The sequence below is a fragment of the Planococcus citri genome, chromosome 4, assembly GCF_950023065.1.
Source record: "Planococcus citri chromosome 4, ihPlaCitr1.1, whole genome shotgun sequence".
In the NCBI taxonomy this organism is placed as follows: Eukaryota; Metazoa; Arthropoda; class Insecta; order Hemiptera; family Pseudococcidae; genus Planococcus; species Planococcus citri.
The window spans coordinates 8,431,888-8,444,620 of record NC_088680.1 but is presented as its reverse complement, the minus strand read 5'-3'; the positions used below and the strand labels follow the sequence as shown (position 1 = coordinate 8,444,620).

The window sequence follows — 12,733 nt, the reverse complement described above, 5'->3', positions numbered from 1 at the left end:
ACACCCAAGAATTTCTCGTCACAATTGAGACTACTGCAACTTGAAGAAAATCTGCTTGCTGCGTTTACAACGTTGAGTTTTTTTTTTTTTTGAAAGCATAATTTTCAAAAGCTTGTCAAATTTGGGGGCTGGGTTTTTTAAATTTTCAGATAATTTTGGAAGCCAATGAGAGAATTGCAGACGCAAAAATTTTAAAAAATATATATATTCGAAATTAGAGCTTCTAAAAACTACTTACCTATTTATACATATAAACCACATGTGACACGATTTCTTAAATTTTTAAAAAATTTTCTGGTCAACGAAGGCGTTGGAGGGGCCAAATCAAAAAATAAGATCACAAAAACCTAATAAACCATGTGTCACCCAATTTCCTCAATTTTCAGGAAAATTTAGGGGGATCAATGAGGAGAGTTGGAGAGGTCTAATTAAAAAAATAAGTTGATATTCGCATTCAGGGCTCTCAAAAACCTAAAAACAATATGTTACACGATTTTTTTCAAAAAATGAGGTGGGAGGGGGGGGGGGGTAGTGGACGATGTTGGAAGAATTGAAACAAAAAAAGTACGTTAAAAATTAGTATTCAGCGCTTTTGAAAACATACAAACGATATGTCACACGGTATAAGACATTTTTCAACACTTTTGGGGATCCCATCCCCCACCTCCGGCCCACAATTATGCGAATCTTACCACTGAAAAATGTATCACACGGTAAAAGAAATTTTTCCAAAAATTTTTTGAGGCTTCAAACCCCCCCCCCCCCCTTCCCTTATCAGTTTTACGAATCCCATCACTAAAAATTCATAGTCACGAATATTATAAAAATGTATGCTTTTTGAATTTTTCAAATTTTTAAATTTCAGCTCTAAAATTTGACCAACTTATAAAAATTAAGCTTTCAAAATAGCTCAACTTTGAATTTTTGAAGTAGGTACCCTATTTAGTAAATATTTTTTGAATTATTTTTAATTTCCTTCCTTTAAAACACCGCCAAAAATGTTCTACAAGTTGAAGCAATCACAAAACAATTGAAACTTTACAGTTTACACTTACAGTTGAATATTATGACGAAAAATTTCAGCTGCCCTGCCAATAATGGTGATTTTCCTTCTTCCTCATTCTTTAATGTGAGGAATCTAAAAAAAAATTAAGCAAAATCAAAGAGCTCAAACCCCAATTGAGCTGATTTGACATGAAATGGTCCTTTTATCAAAAAAATGTCTCGAATATCGTTTGTTGAAAAGGTTGCAAGAAAATTTTCTACTCATATTTTGCTGTTAGGTATATAAATTCTGTAAAATTTTAAGAGATTCACTTTTTTTCATTTTTACAAAGGAAAAATTTAAATATAGAATTTTATTAGCTTTCATTGGTGGAAGGGGTCAGAGCAAAATAAACACTTATTTTTTCAAAAATACCCCCCCTTTGAGAGCTCAAATCTCCCCTCCAGAAGCACCTTCGAAGCTGAAAATTTTTGTATGTCACTTTCAACTCAGAACAAAGGTCTATGCTGAATTTGGCCAAGATCCGTCGCTTTTTTTCGCGATCCGCCCTAATAAGTAGGTATTGAGATAATACCTATTGATTTTTTTCATGTATCTTATAAGAAAATTGAGACGAAAAAAATCAAAAATTTTTTTAAGTGATGAAATTTTATAAAATTTTTTGATCAGTTTGAGATTTAATTTCAATCTTTATCTTTAAAGGCTTTAGAAATCTACCTACCTTGTTTTGAGACATCCCACTCAAATTTTCTAAGAAGTGAACATTGAAATTTTCCCCTCAATTGACCAGTATATGTCACGATAAAATACCACTGGTATGCTCACTCGTCATTTTAAAAGTTCTTATATACTCAAAATCAAATTAACGTCAAAAGATTACCTATTTTATTTGAAAGAAACGTTGACTATAGTAACAAGTTATGAATAATAAAATAACCACCGTTGATAAAGCAAATACCACTATAGCTATGGACAATGCATACAGCAAAGGTGTTAAAATACTCGAATCTTCATTAGGATTTGGAGTTCCAGAACTTCCTGTAGGAGTTACACCCTTCGGTGTACCACTCGTACCTTTTGGGTCCAGTATATCTGGTGGGACTGGCGGGAGCACATTCTGTTTGAATTTCCCTCTAATATTACCAGCAGGAGCGTACCTACAGATGACATAAGTTCCTCCAGAACCTGAACAAGCCCCACAGCCTACTTCACTAGTAGATGCCCATATCATCTGGGTGAAGTCTCCTGAACATACATGTAAGATGGAATCGAAATAAATAATCAAAGAATTAATCGATTACCAATCAACACTCGAGGCATACTTGTTTCAATTTTGAAATTTCCATTGTATTTGGTGCTTTGGCTGTACCATGATTGAACTGGGGATATCTCATTCACATTAAACTTATCGGGTAAGTCAGAAGACCAATACAAGTTTTCTCCATAAACGCCATCTGATTTGCTACGTTTCAGCATATTTTCTTCTGCTAAATCGAGAGACCAATCCGTTGAGTCTTCGGCCAACTAAGAATAGGAAAATATCAAGCTTACTCGAGATAGGTAACTTTACACAAGAATGAATATTCAGTATGAGCACGTGAAGCACCTTACATCGAGATTTACGTGTAATAGAGGTGCACCATGTTTTCTTCTCAAATCATTATGTTCTCTAACAAATCTCCTGTTCAATTCTACAGCATCTGGGCCATAAACACACAAAGGTTCACGTTCACTGAAAATCAAACTTGTTTAGCATACAAAGTAAATTTGATGGAAAACCTGAGATTAGATTTAGACAGCATCCATTTTATCTACATCGATTAAAATATTAAAAAGCTAGATGAAGAATTACATCACAAACACTCGAGTAAATCTTTCTCAATTTTTTTTTTCACTCACCAGTACACGAAAATTAAAACCTTCAAAAACACGAATAGCGAACAAAAATACCAATGAAATTGCATATCAACGAAATTGTAACATGCAATTGCACGTAAAAAATTACTTTATGAAAATACAGACGAAACGCATCAAAAATTTTTCATTCGTGTACCTACACAGAAAAAAAATATGAATTATGAATTTTACGTAAATTTTAATTCTCATGAATGAATCATTCTGTATTCGAGTGTGCTTTAAACTTGAAATACCTATTACAGATAAGATAGAATTTATTTACACTTCTTTTCAACGCATCAAAGAATTTGCATAGGCACTCGATGACTTATATTTAGACAGATGATACCTATATTTTGAAATCCATACTTGCGTGAGAAATTATTTTCGTTTTTATTAACTGAAATGTCAGTTCGAGCTCTGAGCTTTGAAACAATCCAGCAAGCTGCGATGTTTCAAAGCATTAGCATAAATACCTAACTTATTTTTGAAGGAGTACTTACTCCACCTCACCGATATAATTTTTCGATTTTGACAGGGGAAGTAGGTACCCTGAGGAGCAGGATTTATGGGCATAATAAAGAAAAATTGAAAGATCTGAAAATACACCCTCAGGTCAAATTAAAAAAGAATAGAGTCATTTTCCAAATTTTAGCAACCTCTTGAAAATTCCATCGTACCTACTAAAAATTTCGTCAAATCGAGGTAAAATACTAAAAGGTTTATATACCTTGAGCCCATTATTGGCCTCAAATCAATCAGTGCTGGAGACTCCGGCAGTTTTTTGGGTTTTCTAGTTTTGGAAAAATTGCCATAAAAAGGTCCGACTGAGATTCATTAATTATTACGAACTCAAATGCATCGTTTTTTTGACTCTCTCGATCAATTCAGGTGAAAAAAATATCAAAGGACAGTTTAATAATGTCGATTCATCGACAACAGAAAAATTAAAAATTCACTGGAGGCTCCAGAATTACTCAAAGAGTTCACTTAGGTGCCCCTTATTTTGAAATTTGGCTTTTTTGCGTTCCAATCACCAGAAGTTGTGAGATTTTATGAAAAAACAGTTCCATTATTTTTCGATTTAACTCAACTCCAGAAAAAGTTGAGTGAGGTGCACTTCCTCCTTGAGAAAAAAATTTAAAAATCACTTCATCCGCAGAATTTTATTCCTGTGTCAGAATTCTCTTAAACAAGCCCCCCTCCCTCCATAAAAAATACGCAAAAATGAAACAAAAAAAAACAAAGCAAAGGTAATAAAAAAAGGTATTTGAAAAATTTCCAATTCAAGGTCAACTCTTCTGAAAAACATGCTTTTCAAGAAAAAATCTTCCTTGAACCCTCAAACAACATTGGTCTTTTTGTATGAAGCCTTCCTAGTCCGGCACATGATAATAGGAGTAATTGCACCCCCCCCCCCGCCGATCATCCGGGACAACTTGTTTCTTAAAGGGGACATCCTAAGGAATATTTTAAAGCAAACTTGTCCAAAAAAAAGTTGGCCTTACTTACAAAATGGCGGCCATTTTGATTGACAGGTCAGCCGAAATCGCAGATTTTGCATTTCAAAATAGGACTTGCACGAAATTTTTCAAACTTTACAAAATCGAAAGATCATGCAAAAATTTATCACCTGTCAATATTTCAAGTGCTAAAGTGCCTTTTTCGATTTTTGGTGAATTTTTGAAAATCGAATTCAGGTCAAAAATGAAGGAAAAAATCAAAATTTTATCAAATTGACCAAGAAAGCTGAAATTTGGGATGTACTCTATTTTCGACAATTCCAAATCGATTGGAAACGGTTTCAACCCGTTTCGAGCAGTTCTGGAGCCTCCAGCAGATTTTTGAAACTAGAAATTCCCACAAAATTCCATCAAATTGGAGTTGTGAAGCTGAAATTTATTCTTAAAACTGAATTCAATACGCTACAAAGCACTGCAGGTGAATTTCAAATCGTTTTGGAGCCTCCAGCGACTTTTTGAAAATTCCTGAAGCCTCCACTAGATTTTTGAAACTTGAAATTCCCGCAACATTAATTTATCAAATGGAGTTGGAAAGCTGAAATATACTTCGCAGACTACATGGTGGTTTCAAATGGTTTTGAAGCTTCCAGGTGCTTTTAGAAAATTCCAATTTTCCAAAAAAACCGCCATACAACCTTTCAAAAAGTCGCTGGAGGCTCCAAAACGACTTGAAATCCACCAGCAGTCAACTTCGCAGCGTATTGAAATTAGTTTGCAGAATGAATTTCGACTCTCCACCTCAGTTTGATGAAATTTTGGAGAAATTTCAAGTTTCAAAAATCCACTGGAGGGTCCAGTAATTTTCAAAAAAGTCGCTGGAGGCACTAAAATGACTTGAACCCACCTGAAGTTGTCTTCAGAGGGTGTTAAAATTGGAGTGTAGAGTAAATTTCAGCTTTCCATCTACATTTGATGAAATTTTGTGAAAATTTCAAGTTTCAAAAATCTGCTGGAGGCTTCAGGAATTTTAAAAAAGTCGCTGGAGGCTTCAAAACGATTTGAAATTCACCTGCAGTGCTTTGTAGCGTATTGAATTTAGTTTTAAGAATAAATTTCAGCTTCACAACTCCAATTTGATGGAATTTTGTGGGAATTTCGAGGTTCAAAAATCTGCTGGAGGCTCCAGAACTGCTCAAAACGGTTTGAAACAGTTTCCAATCGATTTGGTGTGTCTAAAATAGAGTATATCCCAAATTTCAGCTTTCTTGGTCAATTTGATAAAATTTTGATTTTTTCCTTCATTTTTGGCCTGAATTCGATTTTCAAAAATTCACCAAAAATCGAAAAAGGCACTTTAGCACTTGAAATTTTGACAGGTGATAAATTTTTTCATGATCTTTCGATCTACCTTTGTAAAGTTTGAAAATTTTCGTGCAAGTCCTATGTTGAAATGCAAAATCTGCGATTTCGGCTGACCTGTCAATCAAAATGGCCGCCATTTTGTAAGTAAGGCCAACTTTTTTTTGGGCAAGTTTGCTTTAAAATGTTCCTTAAGATGTCCCCTTTAAGAAAAAAGTTATCCCGGAGGATCGGCGGGGGGGGGGGTGCAATTACTCCTATTGTCATACGCCGGACTATCCAAGTTCAACCTCATCCTTTGTATGATAATTTTCTCAAAACTGAAGAATCTAAAAATCTGCTGGAGGCTCCAGAACGCCTTGAATCCGCCATCGATCGATTCAAGAGGTCGAAAATATGAAAATAAAGCCACTGTAGCTCTCTTATTCAATTCGATCAAATTTTTATTCGAGCATTAGATTAAAAAAATGAGCCTTGAAATTTTCAAAAAATTCTCAAAATTACAAAATGACCTTCAACATTAGAAATTCGTCTTGAATTGTTTATTTTCATGAGTTTTCTCAATATTCAACAGAAAGGTTCAGAAATTTTCATCTAGTTTGGTACCTCCCTTGTATAAGGATAACATTCGAAAAGACTGCTCCTTCGCTTGAAAAAAAAATGATTTGCCCCTCCCAATATCAAAATTTCTAAACCGGAAAAAAGGGAAGCGAAAAAGCACTCCAAAATACACCATTATCGAAAATTTTCAACGCTTAAATTCATTCTTTGATTTGTGGCAAATTCAAAAAAAAACAAATTTGACCAATTTCTCAAGATAAAAAATTAAAATTTGATCAAATTGACATAAAAGTCTGAAATTTGGTTTGTACCCTATTTTTGAACTCCTGAGTCGACTGCTAATGGTTTAAAACTGTTCAAAAGTTTCCAGTTGATTTCCACATTTTGCAGTTTCATCTGGAAAAATGTAAGTACGAGTAAGATGAAAATTAAATTAACCACCTGTGAACTTGCAGCTAGGGCCATCGAGAGGGGGGCAAAGGGGGCATATTGCGATTTCTGGAGGACTTGAGCCTGTTGTTCTCTTTTCTGTTTCAAAATTAATATCCTAAAAAAAATCTTTCAAATTCTAAAATTTAAAAAAACAAAAATAAACTCCTGGCATAAAAAACATTGTTTTATTTACCTAACCTAGTTCTCTCAAAATGCAAATTTTCAAAAGTTTTCGCCACCGCTTCGCTCGGGCCTGTCCACTTTTTTTTCAAAATCAACTTTCTAGAACAAACATCATCTCGAAGTCAAATTTTCAAAAACTTTCGCTCTTGCTTAGCTCGGGTAAATTTGTTTTTTGTTTTAAAATGAAAAAAAATCACATTTTTGGGCCCCTCAGAATCCAAAACAGAAAATTAACATTTTTATGATTCATATGAATTATGATATCAATCAGAAAAATTTGTGCTTTTTTCTGTGTCAGTCGATAAATTTTCACTCAAATCCCCCTCCCCTCCCCTCCCCTCCCCTCCCCCTCTCAAAAGACCTCCACAAAGTTTTGTCCCAAGGCCCAAATTATATTTGCTTGGGGTTCGTCGCACTGGCTCTCGAAGTCTCGACGGCCCTGGATCAATTTGAAACTATCATCAATTGATTAGGAAGATCGAAAATAAGGTACACACCAAATTTCAGCTTTTTATGTCAATTTGATCAATTTTTGATTTTCTTTCGTGAGGCATGGGCAAAATTCGAATTTTCAAAAATTCGCCAAAAATCGAAAAATGGATTTCATCTTCTGAAAATACCCCCCCCCTCCCACCACCTTCCATCAATAAAAGTACATATATCTCAAGCAACCAGAACGGTTTTAAAAATCCAACCAAATAAGCTCCTCCATCTCCATCGAATTTTGGTTTTTAATTTCACCACTTCATTTTCAACTCTTACACTAACAATTTGCTCATAATTGGAAAATTTTTCAAACCCTCGTGCCCGATGTCACAACACATCAGCGTACATTTAACGAAATCTTCGTCAAATGGTCGGCCAAACCCCTTCGACCCGTAGCATTGAACTCGTTGAGCTGCCGAGACATCGGCAATTAATAAAGTGGCAAATAAAACGCCCCCACGTTCACCGCATTTTGACCGACGACATTCACAACTATACATGGTATCGTATATACGATACGATACGATACGTACATGGAAACCCAACACCCAGGCCAGGCGATAATTGAATGTTCGCTATTGAAATTTTACCAACCCCTTGCAAGTGAAGTTGAGTTGAAATTACACAATACGAACGCGCAAAAGATGATTATAGGGTTAGGTAAATACAAATTGAACGCGACTATATAGAGAAAGAAAGAGAGAAAAAAAAGGGTTGGTAAAAATAATCTTTTGAGAAAAAGTCGGACCTAGCTGAACGTGGTCGCGCTAACTCATCGAGAATTCAAAATAAATCCAATTTCATTTCTGTGTGGGATTGCGAATGAATCGGCGGGGCGTTAGTAAACTGCTATACAGTCTCGTGATCCTTTGTATCATTTACAGAAATTTTACGCTACCCGTGCCCGATCCTGTTTTCTAATAATGTAAATGTATGTAAGCCTATCAGAAATGCAAAAGAGCTACGTTGGATGTTGAAAAAAAAAAGGAGAGATAAAATTATTCGTTTTTTTTATTTCAGTTCATCAAAACTCGTTTTTTTTTTCATCTCTATTTTCATTTAGGGTGAAATAGATGACGATTGAGAGAGAGTGAAGGAAAAAAAAAACGTAAATTTGCGCGATAAATATGAAAAGCGCAGGCACACCGAGTATAAGGATATAAAAAGCGATTTAGAGTTTTTCTTTTTCGAATCAATTTCTCTCTGCAACGTTAGGTTAGGTGCTTGGAATTTGAATTATATTTTTACCTTTGTTGTGAGCTGCCAAAGGTAATTTACTTATTATCTAGGTTGTATTATAGGTATTCAACGAGGAAAGGTGGAGGAGTGCAGGGTATTTGTAATATTAAAACAAGAGAGTGCCGAGGGTGGAAGGGATTTCGCGACAGAGATGATTACGCAGGCCACAGCGTAGCAGCAATATTGGCACCAAACAGGAATAAGTTAATTCGTCTCATCGTACATAGGTAGGTGGTAGTAGTGGCGGCAAAAGAGCTTGAGAATTATCATAGTGCCGAAACTCGGTATAAGGGATAACAATTATTATAATGAACTTAGTCGAGGACGAACGAACAATTTACACGCATGTACAACCCTGAATTAATCCCATTTTAAAGCGCCCCCACGTCGTTGTCGTCGTCACCACCGTCACCGTCAGCATCGCCGAATCTGTGTGTGTCTGCGTTGTCCATAACGCCTGGCTACACTTGGCATCCGATAACTAAATAACATGTGTAGCGTATAGGAAGCGAGGCAGTTCGGGGGTTAACCCCTCTAATTAGGTTACACTTTCAATAGAACGATCGGAATCCCCTCAAACAAAACTACATATATTTACTGCTTTATTCTCAATGTACACAGCAGTGATCCTGTTAGCATATCTCATTTGTCCTACATATTTCCTTTCATATATTTGCCAGGTTTATCTCTACATAGTATAGTGTTGTATGCGAATCTATATGTGCTACGTGCGCATTAATATGTATTGCAACGATCAATTTATTACTATGTACACCGAAAGGCGAGAGAGTTGCAAAGTGCATGTGTCGATGCCAAGATACACATGTAGTTTGTCTATATGTACTCGTATGTACTCACTTTGCGGTGTTTTATCCTGCGGATATTGTCCTGAAAGTGGTTCCTTTAATGAGCAAAAATCATCTAGGGGCTTTTTTCCCGAAATTGGTCAAGAGTTTCGAGGTGGGGTTTTCTAGGTAGAAAAATCTTTCTACGTTTTAGTTTCGAAAGAAATTTTTCATTAATCTGGATGGAAGTCTTATACGATGAGCAAAAATTTATTTCTTTGGTCAAAATTCGGTGAAGCTTAGTAATAAATTGTTGTTAAACGACCTCAGAATGACAAGGTAAAAATTTGAATACCTATCAAATTTACTGATCCTTTCAACAAAAAATTGAATTTCATCCAAAAAAATTTCAACCAGTTCTTATTTTTTGTGTGGTGGAGGAGAGATTACGAAAAATGTCACATTTTAATGCTCTTCCCTCAGAAATTTTCTGAAAATATTTACTAGAAATCACTAATAATTTATCAGAAAATTACCAGCTACTTGTAATTGTCAGAATGAAACCATTTTACCAAAAATGGAAAAAATATCAATAGTTTACTAGAAAATCAGGTACCTACCACTAATTTACCAGAATACCAGAAAATTACCAGAAAAGTATTAGTAATTTACCAAAATGCCAGAAAATTACCAGTAATTTATCATAAAATTACCGGTGATTTACCGATTCACCAAAAAATTACCGGTTTTTACCAATTTACCAAAAAATGACCAGTAATGTACTAATAAAAAAAATTACCAGTAATTTACCAGTAATTTACCAGAAAATTACCAGTAATTTACCAGAAAATTACCAGTAATTTACCAGAAAATTACCAGTAATTTACCAAAAAATTACCAGTAATTTACCAAAAAATTACCAGTAATTTACCAGAAAATTACCAGTAATTTACCAAAAAATTACCAGTAATTTACCAAAAAATTACCAGTAATTTACCAGAAAATTACCAGTAATTTACCAGAAAATTACCAGTAATTTACCAGAAAATTACCAGTAATTTACCAGAAAATTACCAGTAATTTACTAGAAAATTACCAGTAGTTTACCAGAAAATTGCCAGTAATAATTTACCAACAAAAAAAAAAAGAATGCATGAAAAGTCTCTTCTCCAAGAAAAGTTTTGAATCATGAATTTATGTTTTTTGCTCAAGTGGGCTCACTCAATGCTAAAAATTTCATTTAAAAAACTGATAAAGGTCTGACAAAGTAACGAAATTAGAATGTTATTTTTTTGAATTCGACAAGTAGGTAAGCATTAATTTTAGTACTTTCCTACTTATTTATAAAGATTTTTTTCTGACGTTGAAAAGTCTAACATAATGTCAAAAAGTCAATACATAGTTTTTTTTTTTTTTTTTTTTTTATTCTCAAATGTTAACTTTACACTGATTTATTAAATTTCTTTCAATTTTTTTAAAGTCTGGTATAATGTCTGAAAATCAACAAAATTTTTCCAAGTTTTCAGTTGACGTCTCCAAAATACGACGGAGTTTCTTCAATTTTTTAGAAGTCTGGCAATGTCAGAAAATCAACTGTATTTTTTCCAAATTTTTAAATGTATGGCGACATGCGATGCGGCCCGTCAATATGGCTTCCCAAGGCTGTCTGTCTGTCGTCTGTCTAGCCTTTCAAGGTCATTTACTTGTCTGTCTGGCTTCTCAAGGTCGCCTGTCTTCCTGTCGTAAAATCATATAAAGTCATTGACTCGTCGCCCTGTCTTCAAAAGGCTGTCTGTCTTTCTGTCCGACCTCTTCAGGTCATTGAACCGTCTGTTTGACTTCTTAAGGTCACTGACCTACATGTCTACCCTCTCATGGTCTTCTGTCTGCCTATCTCGTCTCTTGTGGTTTTCTGCTTGCTTGTCTAGCTTCTCAAGGTCTTCTGAAGGTAGTTGACCCATCTGTTTGGCTTCTCAACTTCGTCTGTCTTCCTGCCTGGCCTCTTGAGGGTCATTGACTCGACTGTTTGGCTTCTCAATGCCGTCCGTTTATCTGTCTGTCAGAGTCTGTCTGGTCTCTCAAGGTCACTGACCCGTCAATATGGCTTTCCAAGGTCATATGTCTTCTTGTTAGACCTGCTAACGTCACTGACCCAAATTTCCGACTTCTCAAAGGGCGTATGTCTGACCTGTTAAGGTCATTGACCCATCTGTTTGATTATTCTTAAGGTCAAATGTCTGCATGCATGACCTTTCAAGGTCATTGACCCATCTGTATGGTATCTCAAGGTCACTGACCTACCTGTCCAGCATCTCATGGTTGTCTAGCTGTCTGTCGTCTCAAGTTCAATGACCCGTCAGTATAACTTCTCAAGATCATCTGTCTGCCCGTATGTCCTCTCAAGGCCATTACCCCGTCTTTCTATCTGTTGGCCCCTCTCGGAAATTTAGTAGGTACTTTTGCGTTTGATTTGGTATCTAAAAGTCCACTTCTCAATACAAGTATTTTTTTCAAGCTTTCAAAAAAAGTTTTTCCAGTGTTCTTGAAAGTCTCATCAAAAATTGTAAAATCAGATAAATGCTCTAAACATTGACTCAAAAATACATATTCAAATAAAAAAAATTAAAATCTTTACATAAAAAATAAATGTTTTTTTAAAACACGAATTTTCGAGATCTTTTGCCCTCTCTTTCTTCGTTCGGGTCTGTTTGCCTTTCTTTTTCAAGCTTGAAATTTCTGTAAAACCATCATTCAAATTCCAATATTTTTAAGCCGAAAAATCAAACTACTCACATGAATACCAATTTTGTTCTTTCAGCCAGCAAAATACAAATTTTCAAAGTCCTTTGCCCTCACTACGCCGTTTGGCCCCATTAAATACCCACCTATAATTACCAATATCGATTGACAAAATTGTCTTCTTATCATTCATTTCACTTTGAAAAACTCCCTTTTTTACTTGCCAATATGTATTTGCATTTTATTCTCTCCACAAATTTTTGGTTGACCCCCCCCCCCTCCACCCACCTCCAAAGCAAAACAATAATTTCGGTATTTACAGTCAAAGAAATTGAGCATTTCAATTTTCGCTAGAAATACGTACATAGGTAGGTACCTATTTCAAAACCAATCGCACTCCACCGAAGAAAAATTTTATGCTTTACAATTTTGTTTCGATTTTTTTTTATCGTGACACCACGTCGATGGTTTCTTGAATTGACTTTTGTTATGTGGAAATTGGGGGGGGGGAGGGGATTGACATATAAACTCGAATTGAGTAACTTAGGTTTCTTAAATTGTAAAATTTTCTCTGAGGTGAGTCG

The 12,733-nt window shown here is 35.1% G+C and overlaps 1 protein-coding gene across 1 annotated transcript; it reads right to left on the bottom strand.

The window, feature by feature from the left end:
* Window positions 1-1,868: 1,868 nt before the first annotated feature.
* LOC135843215 (uncharacterized) lies at window positions 1,869-3,081 on the bottom strand. Its single transcript, XM_065361013.1, has 4 exons — window positions 2,906-3,081; window positions 2,618-2,738; window positions 2,329-2,530; window positions 1,869-2,251 (listed from the first exon to the last, which is right to left on the bottom strand). The coding sequence occupies exons 1-4, from the start codon at window positions 2,968-2,970 to the stop codon at window positions 1,887-1,889; spliced, it is 753 nt and encodes a 250-aa protein (XP_065217085.1). The 5' UTR covers window positions 2,971-3,081; the 3' UTR covers window positions 1,869-1,886.
* Between the last annotated feature and the right edge of the window lie 9,652 nt (window positions 3,082-12,733).

Coding starts and splice junctions, on each gene's coding strand:
- LOC135843215 (XM_065361013.1), bottom strand. CDS start 2,970: ATGCAATTTCATTGGTATTTTTGTTCGCTATTCGTGTTTTTGAAGGTT. Junction 2,739..2,905: donor GTTTTAATTTTCGTGTACTG/GTGAGTGAAAAA, acceptor TTTGATTTTCAG/TGAACGTGAACCTTTGTGTG. Junction 2,531..2,617: donor TATTACACGTAAATCTCGAT/GTAAGGTGCTTC, acceptor TCCTATTCTTAG/TTGGCCGAAGACTCAACGGA.